Below are 13017 nucleotides of genomic sequence, written 5' to 3' on the forward strand. Positions count from 1 at the left end.
AGTCTATTTCCATTCCTAAAGCCAGTGTTCTAGTCACTGTACTACTCTAGCAGTTATGTAATCTAGAATGGCCACTTTTATTGCATTTCAATGTTTTCTGTATTTCTTCTTTCTGTATATATTTGTTTATCTGCCCTAAACAAGTTCTTCATTTTCTCATGAGGTTATAATTTTTTTAATAAATAAATATCAGGAAAATGTTGTACACAATTGTGTTGTTGTTCTGGGCTTAGAGACAGAAATGTGACCATCTGGTAATAGCAATAGCACTTAGGTTCCTATACTGCTTCACAGTACTTTATAGCCCTCTCTAAGCAGTTTACAGAGTCAGCATATTGCCCCCAATAATCTGGGTCCTCATTTAACCGACTTTGGAAGGATGAAAGACTGAGTCAACCTTGAGCTGGTGGGAATCGAACTGCCAAATTGCAGATTGTCAGCTGTCAACAGAAGTAGCCTACAGTACTGCATTCTAACCACTGTGCCACCACGGCTCATAAAGTATATGTTCCTCCATTTTATTCTTTTCCCCTAACGTCTTAGTGGGATCTCCCATTTTCCAGTAATGGAATTCCTTTTACAATTGCATCTGAGTTATTGCCCCTCAATTTGCAGCTTCCTGCTTCTGCCTTGAGATGTTGGCGGATCATCCAAAGAAGACTTACAAAGATTTTGTATAACTGTTCAATATACGGTAAGAGTTGTTCTGCCACTTTTGCTGACAGAAGTAATTCTTCTCGCTCAGCTGAACAATTGCATGATATGCTATATCTATGTATGCTTACCAAGTGAAATGCTAAGTCTTCCCTATCCCACCTCAAATTCTGCATGGGTTTTCATCTCACGATTATGCTATGTCTGACATACAATGAACCGTCAATTAGAGGCAAATGATCAAAAGGCACTTCACATACCTATTCATTATTATATTTTTGCCTTTGAAGGTAACACTAGGATCTCATTCACTATTTTACATTTATGCTGGCCTTCATTACTTGAAAAAGAAATATGCATACCAAGCACAAACAAAGAGTGCAAGCTTCTGCTTTAAGGTGGGTTAAATAATCATATGTAAGTCAATGTAAACAAACTTTGCACGGTAGGCAAATTGTAGACTAGTTTCTCTGTCTAGAAAACTAGAAACAAGACCACCGTATACTGTATTTAGACATTCAAAATTTAGTCAGACTCTAAGGTAATCAAAAGGATTCTAGTGATGAACCATAATATTTGATTAAGTTCCAGTTACTTGCTCTTAATAATTATGTTTTCAATTTTGGAAAAACAGGTGTCTTATTTCTGTATGTGGCCACCAACGGATTCTGAAGTTGTGGCAACTTCTAAGGCCTGATGGGCCTGATATTTAACCAATCTTATCTAATTAGATAGTAGAAAGAATGGATATTAAAAAAATCCAAGGATTACAATATGGGATTCCCATAGATACTTTCAGGAATTTTATGTACCTTTATCATGTTACATGTCTGAATTTCCTTGACAGCTTGTCTCTCCATCCTCTAGCTGACATTTCTTGGCATTCAAATACAACTGGTGCTGCAAAACCATTAAGATAGTTTTCTCCAACCTGATCCCCCTTGTATAATCTGGAACCATGACTTCCAATATTGCCAGCTAAGGGCCATTCTGACTGGCATTTCTGAGAACAGCAGTCTTGTTGAGAGTTTAAACTAAGAACAGCTGTTGTTAAACCACCTTTTTTTAAAAAAATAAGAATGAGATAGGTAGAAACTTTTTATAATCTCAAAACACTGAAATAGGTATTTGAGAAACTGACAAATTAATTATATCCACCCAAATGTAAAAAAAAAACAGTTGCATTTTTGTTTTGTTGAACATTATCACGAAAGGTTCTTAGAAACATATTGTTTACAAGAATTCAGAAAACTTAAGAAAAGTAATGAGAGTTACATTTTTAATGAGCTTTATAATATTAATTGATTTTATTAATTCTTTGATACTGATATCCTGGGCTTTTCTGTACTTCAGCTGTACTTGTGGAAGGATTTTAGCTAACGCTCACCTTGTGGTACTAACATAATATGAATAATAATAAGCAAAACTGTGGATTATGCTGGAAAGCTTGCAAATATTGATAATAAAAATATATTTGCAAATCAAATATACAAGTCTTGTTTTTAGATTTCTGTTTAAGCATCAGATAGTAAAATACACATTTGTTTCTTCAAGGAAAAACTTCGCAATTTAAATTTCTAATCGGAAAAATGTCTATAGTTCACCACACACATTATGTCTGAGGGAGCATCAAGAGAAAGCATATGTTGTTAAATCAAATGCAGATGAGATATGTTATACCTTCAATACTGTAGCTTTCCTCTTATGAGTCTGCCCATGTTTTAAGTTCTTCATGAGAGATTCTTCTCCAGGTTTTTCTACCATCTGAAATACAGTGGAAAACTGTCAAGGAGAGACATTTCAGTAATAGCTTCTATCGTTCGCTTTGAAATCCTCGGTAGAGTCTTTCTGATGTTAGGCTAGAACCCATCTTTTAAATTCCATTTCTATGTCCCACTCAGACCATTGTATGTTATCAACATAGTTTTTTAAAGTAATATTGATTGATTTTTATAAACTATGCAATCAGTGCACTTCACAGGTGTCAAACCCGATCGTGTCAAATGACACATCATGATGTATTATGACGGTTTTTGCCTTTGTGGAGCTGGGGTGGGCGGGACCTGTGCATGATGCATCTGGCCCATGGGCTGCCAGTTGGATACCCCTGGTGTACTATATATAGATTTGTTTGTTTGTTTCAAAATATTGTAATTGACATTACTTTTTCATAACATGAATAGATAAAAAACATATCCAAAGCTTAACTCTTTTCTTGAGGAACAATGGAGAAGGAAGTTCAGAACTCCTGCTTATGGACGTACCTGGGGTCCAGAGACTAATGGGAGCAAGTGACTTTCTGTTCATGATGATATTATTATGCAAATGATGCAATTTGCATTGGTCACATAATTCTCATTGTTTGTGCAGTGATGGCATGGTGCACATGATGTCACTATGGTTTGCATAGGATGTCTGCACTCCTGTTGTGTAGAGTTTCTTTTTAAACACATTTGATGGGTGAGTGATGTTGATCTAGGGCATCCATCTGAAAATATAAATTCTGTGCTTCAGTATTTCATATGCTCCTATGAACTGATTGCATTTTGTTGAAATATTATTTAGAGAAATGTTTTAACCCTTTCACAAGAATGCTATGATATTATAGCCAGTGATGCAGGGACCAATCAATGATAGGATTTTAACTATATTTTATTATTACTCAGGTATTCTACATTTTTACCATGGGCAATATCATTCATGCATAATCCAATGTGACAGAAGACTATCACTTTGCCTATCTAAATCGTGCAACTACTGATGGTGTCACAAGAGTGTTTAAGAATCATCCAATCTTCATTCATCCAGTATAATCTGAAGGTCAGACTGTTAGAATAGTCTTACTCCCTGTATCTTCCATTAGGTCATACATAACAAAGCCAGAGTAAATAAAAAAGTTAAGTCAAAAGCAAGTTATACAGATTGCAAATGCAAAAGAATTTGGTCCATTTGTTTTTTTAGCCAAAATTTACAGTGAGGTTTCTGGTCACAGCATTTAATCAATTTTCTTGACTCTTGATCCTCTTTGCCCACAAATAAATATAAATATAAATCAACATCATATCCATATAACACAAAAAATAAAACACACTGCATTGCTTTTCTAAAACAACAGATAAAAATGATTTCAAAATCATACCATATTTAAACTTCATCTGTTGTAAAATTAAAAATACAGTATTATAAAATACCTTCAAGAGTTGGTTTCCTTTTCACTTCAGTACAATACCGGTATAAGAGTTGAACTATACCGTAGATGAGATATGAGATTTTGTTTAAGACCACATTGGTATTTATAACACAGGTACTGAAACGAAAACCCACAACATTTAGAGGCAAACTTGTAGCCTATATGGAGATTGCCAAGAGCTATTGCCAAAATAAGCAACTCGATTTGGAAACTCTAAGGAGAAGTCCAGGTAATTGCTGGAGTCAACACTGACTCAAAGTCTCTTACACACAAAAGCTTAAAGTTGCCCATGCACAAAAAGAGTAAGCAACAGGATTCCCTCTAGTTCTCATTGATTTCTCATACAGGTGACTGAATGAAAAAGTTTCTACAATTCAAAAATCACTGCCTGTCTACTATCTTGTTGCATCTTAAAGACAACCTGGAAAAACCATCCCTTTTAGCTCACAAAGCTGTCTAGACCAGGTGGTGTCCAACCATTTGACTTGCCTGAGCTGCACTGAGTGAAGACAAATTATCTTGGGGCGCATATAGTATATATATTATAGTTAAATAACAAAATTCCTACATTTTAAAAATATTTTTATTATGAACTTGTGGGGCTGCAATATTAACTATCCAGGGCTGCATGTGGCCCATGGGCTGCAGATTTGACATGCCTGGCCTAGACATATCCATATGCAGTCAATCTGACCAAATACTCACCATATTTGAACATTACACTATGAAGAAAAAAAATACCTTAAAATAACTCTCAGGTCTCAATATGGAAAAATTATCTATGCAGAGAAGCCCCCCAAAATGGAAGCAGTAAGTAGTAAGACTTCATTAGATCAGCATATACAAATACAAACCGTCATAGCTCATAAATACAATAGCAAAAGAGTGAAGAGGCCAAAAAAAAAGATCTATAGATTTCAAAGAGTTAAGTTAAACAAAAAAAATATTGCAAGTGTCTAAAGTAGAGCTCCCCTTTGAGTTTAATGATAAATAATTGTTCACTACCTCCACTCCAATTCGGTTAGATCTAGTATGAGCCATTTCCCCCCCCCCCCAAACTTATTTTACTTTTTAAATGTCAGGTCTTTTTGAAGCCTCTCCAAAATAATCATGGTCAAAGAAGAGAATAAGAAATACTTATTAAAGCAGTTATCATTGCCAGGAAAACCAAACATCAAAGCCTCAGAATTTTGGAAAACAGTAATTTACATAAATTACAGAGATATTGACAGAAACATCATGTGATCGGTTCTCTTTTTAAACAGTTTGCAAAATGCTTGAATGCTTTCTGGCTTCTCATTATAAGAAAGTGGTAAACCTGACCACGAAATCACATCTACTCAATGAATTGTGAGTTTTAGTAAAACAAAATCAAATAACAATTCAAACAGATTAGAATTTTACTCTTCCTGGAGCAATGTCGTTATATATCATCTTTCCTATCTCATAGTCCCCAATATTAAATTCAGATTGATGCAGAACATCTTTGTGACAGATGAAAAGAATGATAATCAGTTTCAAAACTTATTTATTATTGTTTCTTGTAGAGTTCTGCTTGCCCACTGAAATTGGAGCTGAAGACAAAAGTCTGCCTGACCAATGTTTTTTTTTTAAAAAAAACATGTTTCTCTTTCAGTGAGAAACAGCAGAAGAGAAAATATTTCAAAGGCTGGAAGAAGCTACTCCATCCTTCGGAAGCAAGTCTGAAAACAGATCTGCTACAAAGAATCTCCAAACATCAGTAAGCAGACTGTTGCTTCATTCTGTGTGATTTTACATCCTGTTCATTTCAGCAGCTTCCTCTAAATATCTATCAAGTTTTTATATTATATAATTCTCAGAGAATCTTTTTACAAATATACATAGCATCTATTCTGTTATTTTTGTATAACACGTGCATGATGCCACAATTTACATCCTTGTATCACCCATTGTTATTCAAGAATGTTGCATAACAACATAATGCACTTATTGTCATTTTGATGACTTGTTACTGATACCACCATCATAAAGCATGTTTTGGTTGGACGTATAGATTCAGCAATGATGAAGAGAAGCACATGCACACACCTTTCACTGTGCCATTCCCAGGTGTGTCATGCCCCATTTCTTCTTGCTTCAATTATATGGTAGGAAAAATATGATATGATCACACAAAACCAGTACAGTACATGTAGTCCTCAACCTACGACCACAATTGAGCCCAAAATTTCTGTTGTTAAATGAGGCATTTGTTAAGTGAGTTTTGCCCCATTTTACAACCTTTCCTATCACAGTTTTTAAGTGAATCACTGAAGTTGTTAAGTTAGTAACCTGGTTGTTAAGTGAATCTGACTTCCCCATTGACTTTGCTTGTCAGAAGTTTGCAAAAGGTGATCACATGACCTGAGACACATGACCTGGGACTGTCATAAATATGAACCAGATGCCCTGCATCTGAATTTTAATCACATGACCATAGAGATGCTGCAAAAGGTTGTAACTGTGAAAAATGGTCATAAGTCACTTTATCCAGTGCCATTGTAACTTTGAATGGTCACTAAATGAACTGTTGTAAATTGAGAACTACCTGTACAGTAGCATAAAATTAGAAATAAGAGGATGGAAAGAATCCTGATGGAACTGTATCCCATCTAGCAGAGCTCTAAATAGTGCAGAATTTAGGAAGATTTTACTATGAGTAATCTGCCTAGGACTTTGTAATAAGGTCCCAACCATAGTTATAACTGAAAATGATGCTCCACCAAAGTCTTTGGAACTTATTCTAAATAAAGCTTCACACAATCAGAAAGCAATCCAGTTTTGTGTATTTTATTGCAGATAATAGATCATACAGTATATAATAATTATGACTTACGTGCATTGCAGATAGTTCAATTAATACAAGTTAACCTATTTGTGCTGATAATTTATCTTTTTACTCTTATGACATCATGAATAAAACAATATATTCAAATATGTTTTAAAGTTTTAATTGTAAAAATGCTTCTCTTTTTAAGCTTTTATTTTCAGAGCATAACTCATAAGCTCTGGGTTATATCATCATTCAGTTTGCCAGCAGTCAGCTGTAAATATTATGAACAAATACTTCATCCAAGGCTATTTGAAATCATTGGCAAATCTCTGTTTTTGGTGATCCTTAATAACATAATTATTCTTTAGCAATATTACTTATAACACTCCAGTTCTGACAGTTTATGAGAAAACGAGTTCGTCATTGTTAGTTTGCATAATCACCAGTGCTCTAAAAAAAAATTAACTTATTATTTCTGTTCCTCCCAGTCCCCTGAGTATTTAACATGAAAGAAGTATTTCTGCGCCATATTTAATGTGCAATAAGTTCTATACATTTTGTAACACAATTCCTTGCGATTTCTTGCAAAATTTTATAGCAACAATTCTATAGGATGTTTACTTGAAACTCTGTTTAATTGTTTTCCTCTAGTATGGAAAACGAAAATATTGGCTATTGTTCTTCTATGCAAGGTTTAGGTAAGGTGACCAACCGTCCTCCTTTAGGGAGGACAGTCCTCCTTTTGTGAGTTCTGTCCTCCCTCGAAAAGTGTCCTCCTACATGTCCTCCTTTTCGATATTTGAAGACTAATCTGCAGGGGGGATTTTTTCTCATAGAACGCTCAGAACAGCGTTCCGGCACCTTTTTTTGATGGTTTTTGTTCAACTTTTGCATGAGCTGTGCTACTCCCCCTATTGGCTTTCGAAAGCCAATAGGAATTGCTGCTGAATGCGCCAAAACACCCGGCCGGCAAACTTTGTACGTGTAAGTTGTCTGCAGCGAAGGCAAATTGGCAGGAACTTTGCACTCTTCCCTGCTACCCAACTACACCATCTCCTAGTTAGTCCCGAAGATACCTGGAGGAGACTGGAGCGGCGACACCACGGTAACTTTCTCTTGATCTTCGGCCCTGCTAGGGCAATAATGGCTGCAGGCGCAAGAGGCAGGGGCGGCAGGGCTGCTGCGGGTGGGGGTGTGAGGGGCGACGGTGGCCGGCTACCTCCCATGCTGTGGGAGCCGTGGGGCCTGCTCTATACGGGGCTACACAAGGTGGGCGGTGGTGTTGGCGGGGTGGCTGCAGGTGGGGTGTGTCGCCGGCGGGCTGCCCCCCAAGGCTGGAGCCGGCGCAGCTGGTGCTTTGGGAGCTGCAGGGCCCACTCTACACAGTGGGGCAGCAGTGCTGGCGGGGCGGCTGTGGGCAGGGGCGCGGCATGTAAGCATAATTACAATATAAAATGTTATTGTTACAAATGTTTTTTATTATGCATTTATCATATTATAGTGTATTCTGTATTATTGTTGCAATGAATAAAATGTTTCTTTTATTTACGATATTTTTTTCTTCAATTTATTTGTGTCCTCTTTTTAATTGTAAAAAAGTTGGTCACCTTAGTTTAGGCCCAGGTGAACTAAATCAGGCCTCATTCAAAAGTATTGAACCAAAGTCTGTGTTATGCTTAATTTTGCAGTTTGCAATTGTGCTTTACTTAATATGATTTTGCTAAGCTTGCTTGTTTCAAATATATTTATAACATAAGGACTGAAACAGTAAGAAATAGGGAACTGAAAGTAGCTGATAGATGCGGGTTCCAAAGTACATGAGTATGTAGAAAGGTATGTTCAGCAGAGGGTCAGCAGGAAGTCAGCAGAAAGTCAGCAGAAAATGTTTGCTGACCATCTGTTTACAGTCTTAGGACAGGAAAGGGTATAAAGAGTTGAGACTGGACCTGACTGATTTGCCATTGGCCTATAGCTGTCCTTATTGGAACTCTATGGACTTCATTGCAATGAGTTACTAATGTAAGTGATGTTGTGTTATTATGTTTGCTATGTTCCAAATTATTAGCAAAATAAACCTCTGAATCTTAAAGTAAGAAGTATTGCTTTGTGTTGCTGTCTCTTGTTTTTTCATTGGTTTTTTTCCATGACACTAGAGAAGCTAGTTCTTTGACTCACACACACACCCCGGCAAATGACTTTAGAAATAACAGCATTCAAAAATGAGAAGGCAAACAAGAGTCTGGTACGGGAATACCAAATAGCCAACAGATTGGCTTTTACAACTAGCTCAGCAGCTCCAGGATCACAGTTTGCCGGAAAACCTCAGGATACCAGATAATTAGACCATGATCTTTTAGGCTAGAAGCTTATCACATTGATTCTTAGAGCCTTTTTTTGTGTTTTCTGAATTTTGAGGTCAGCAGAAGACACAAAGATAAACTATTTCAACTGTACAGTATTATATAAATGTGGAGATGCCCAAGGTTTTAAATATTCCAGATAAAGGAATATGTAAATCATCTCACTATTGGACATGCAACCATAATAAAACTTCATTAAAGCACATGTTTTATCAACATAATGGATTCTAGACTTTTTAAAAAAACAACTAAATTTACAATCAGAGTGAACTAAGTTTATAAGTCACGTATAGCCTGACATAATGGCAGGTCTTAAAATAAATTGCACAAAAGTTTCAATATGAGAATTAAGGAATTTGGAATTTAAATGCATATATCATATAAAATGTTGATATTATTCCTTAGGGTGGCCCCCAAACTCCAGAAAAGGACAGCTGAAATTGAAAGACCCATGTAGCATGTGAATACGTTAGAGACCGCAATGAAACTGCAGAACCTTTTCTGCGGAACATCAGGGATACACAACTGGAGATTCTACCGATATTTTGGATTCAATTCCCATCAGTTTCAGCAAACATTTATGGGCTGTAGGAATTGGATTCTGAAGTTCTAGAGAGCATTTACTTGTTTCTCTTAGGTTACCTGTAGAACATGAGCATTTTATTGACATTTTTTGGGGGGTGGAGAAGGGTATAAAGGGCACATCAGTGAAGTATTAAGGGTTTGACGCTTACATTTTAAAGCTCCTAAAATACTGTATCCTTATTAAACAAAAGCACATTCACAAGTGTTTATTAATTCTATGTGACATCCTTGAGGTACATAAAAATGTAAAAATTAAAACAAAATGGTGGATTTAATCATGGTGTTTTGGGGAACAGGGAGCTCCAATACAGTCTACCAATTAAAGAAAAGAGTTGACTAAACTGTTAGTCTATCTGTCTGTCTGTCCATGCACATGTATTCATTTACTTATCGTCACCATTTTCTTCAATTTAATGCCCTCCCGAAATGTTTGATTACAGACCTCTTAATTCCAGTCAGCATAACCAGACAATGAGTTATGGGAACTAAGAGTTTGGGGGGATTGTTTGGAAGGCAAAAGATTGAAGAAGACTGTCCCAGAGTATTTCCTGATCCTTCAGAAGAGACTCTCAAGAGACACACAGAAAAATGGAACAGCTTTGTCCTGCTCTGAGCAGAACTCTAAGGCTCACATATTTGGATCCAATACAACATGTATTTTGAAGGAATTTGTCTCTCATTTCAGGTGTAGCGTGCTGCGTATAAAAAGGGGTTGGGCTTTAATTTCATGGTCATGGCCACCATCTTGACTTTTTTGACGACTTTCAGGACAGTTCCACAGGGAAGGTCTGTTTCTGTGTGAGATCAGATCATGATGTCTCAGACTGTATAGATCACAGGTGTCAAACTCGTCACGTGATGTGTTGTGACGTATCATGACTCTTTTTGCATTGCCGGCAATGGGGTGGGTGCAGCTTCGTTAGGATGAAACCGGCCCACAGGCCGGCAGTTTGACACCCCTGGTATAGATGATATTGACAACAGGACAGAGTTAAGCAGAAGTATTTTTCAGTCACCAATGGTGTATGGCTAATTTATATTTAGCAACTGCCTTATTTAGGGACTGTTCACAGTTATGACTGTATCCTTATTAAATGACTTGTTATAGAAAAGTAACTTTGTGACCAATCTTTTCATTTACGGCCTTTGAAAGGTCTGTAAAGCAAAGGAAAGCTGAAATAAGAACACAAGCATAAGTTTCACTTAGTGACCATTTTGCTTAACAACCAAGTTGCAGGTTTCAATTATGGTTGCTAAACACAAGCTATGTGTAGCTGAAATCATGGTGAAACTAGTATTTTAGTTTTGGTTTATTTTTTCATGCATCCAGAGAAATATACTTTACCCAGCATAAACAAAGGATATGAGTCAGATGTGGGAAAGAAGGTGCCCGTTAATTATTTTATCTCATACTTTGGTGGAATAAGAGTCTTTCCTTATTCCTTATTCTGTGGCAACTATGGGCAGTTATTATTTGTTATTTGCTCTAGAGTTCAGTATTTCAAGTTTACAGTAGTCAAATTGTTATTGTACAGTGCAGAATGGACGTAAAACTGTACAAGTCTATCCCAATTTCAAAACACAGCAAACCACACACCAGCCAACCATGTTTTCTTGCAAGGAGAGTGTGCTCATTAGGGATATGCATAATGGTGCAGGCAAACCAAGTTTTGTGAGAATGGTTCATGTGTCTGGAACAGGAAGTTCTGTAGACTCCTTTCTGCTCCTAATGATAAAGGTCTGGAAACTCACAAGCCACACTTGGAATCTCGGTGGGCCTTTTCCAGGAGGAAAATGGAATGTTCTGAAAGAAAGTGGAATGTTCCAAAGTCAAACTCTACTCTGATTCACACAATTAGGAAACCACGATTATTGATTTAACCAGAATAAAACTGCATGTATTATTGGTGATAATTTATCTTCTTTTGGAACAAACAGTCCTCTTAAACAGAGGCTTCTACATCTTGGGAAGGGGACCGGACTTTGAGCCTACACTCCTAGGTCTCTGCCAAAACATTTTGGCCTCTCATTTAAGAGCTCTCTGTCCGAGAAGAGTCAACCTCACAGGGAAAGGAAAGGGAGGAACGGAAGGCAGCTGATTGTGAACGAATTTTTCAGGAGAGTCTGGAGCTTTTGGGAGGCTGATTTAGGAGAGAGAAGAGGGAAGAAGTTTCTACTCCTCATTCAAAGTTCGCTGGAGGTTTATTATTACAGTCTCTTCCTTGCCTCACTTTACAGTCCAGCTCGTGAAAGAGGCGGGGGGGAAGGGGAGCTGCGGGGGGTGGGGGAGAGAACTGTGGAGCCAAAAGCTTTCTCGCCTTTCCAAAACTGAGCAGAGAGGAGGGGCAGCAGAGGCTGGTCGCCTGAGCTTACACCGGTCACGAGAGTGTAAACTTCGGACTCCTTCAGACGGCTGAGCAAGAGGTCTAGAGTTCCATCTATCCATTCTTCCGTCCATCCATCTTTATTACTGATCAGAAGATCCCGGGCACCCGGCATGGAAATCCAATAAGGAGTTTTGTGTTAACAGCAGCAAATTCCTCCAGCATCTGCGTTTTCTATGTGACCCCTCGTGTGCCAACATGAAAGGTAAACCCTTGAGTGGGTGGCTGTTTCAGAAAGTAGGTATTGGAAAGAGCTGGGCGGTTCTGAAAGAGCAGGAGGCTTGTCAGCAGTGATCATGGGCTTATTGTGGAAGCAACTATTTTTGCAAGAGGGTTTATGTTTTGTGCGTGTTTGTGTGTAAGAGAAACTGAAGTTGGGTGGGTTGCTAGTCATTAAGAATGAAAGCTGCCATTTGTTCTTAAGGAAAAGCCCAGGTTCTTGTCAGTTGTTTAGAGACTCTTCTTTTTGGATTTTGTTTAAAATTAAAAAAAAAACAACTCAGTCCAGGGGTGCAGAGTGTTCACCCGCACGATTTCTGCTTTCTGTAGCACATATTTCTTGGCCACTTATCTAAAAAAAAGTTTTAAAACTTGCCTCTGCAGTTTTTGGAGAGACCAGTGGGGGGTTGCCAGCATTTCGTGATGTTCTTCTAGACATCTGGCAGTGATTAGATTCCAGTAGAGGCTTAACTGCCTTATGAAATATATTTGGCATTTTTTCCCTCAAGATCTATAGACTGGAAAAATATTTGGCCTTTGCTGTGCATTGCATATGCCGAAAGCTCAACTTAACAACCCAGCTGCCCCCACCAGCCTTTGAATCACACTTTAAGAGAAAGCGTTTTAGGTTCCCATTGCTTGTGTCATTCAACCAATGAATCTTCTCTTTGGCATATTTTGGACCTTAATAAAAAAAGATATGTTACAATGCACATCTCATTAATGAAAGTAATAACATTCCAAGTAATCTGCAGAGTAAGCACAAATCTCTGTGCACCCTGGGATCAAATGTTTTCAAGCGTACAGGAAATAGTTGTGAGCTTTCAAGTG

The 13017-nt window shown here is 37.6% G+C and overlaps 1 protein-coding gene across 1 annotated transcript in view; it reads left to right on the top strand.

Annotated features, from left to right (window-relative positions):
* The first annotated feature begins 11926 nt into the window (after positions 1-11926).
* The window catches only part of COLEC12 (collectin subfamily member 12), an 84511-nt gene continuing 83420 nt past the window's right edge, over positions 11927-13017 (top strand). Inside the window, exon 1 of the mRNA XM_015813470.1 lies at positions 11927-12172. Within this exon, the coding sequence (XP_015668956.1) occupies positions 12166-12172 (7 nt within the window). The 5' untranslated portion in view covers positions 11927-12165. The remainder of the gene's footprint in view (positions 12173-13017) is intronic.

Source organism: Protobothrops mucrosquamatus, unplaced genomic scaffold (assembly GCF_001527695.2).
Source record: "Protobothrops mucrosquamatus isolate PMUCROS unplaced genomic scaffold, P.Mucros_1.0 scaffold158, whole genome shotgun sequence".
NCBI lineage: Eukaryota > Metazoa > Chordata > Lepidosauria > Squamata > Viperidae > Protobothrops > Protobothrops mucrosquamatus.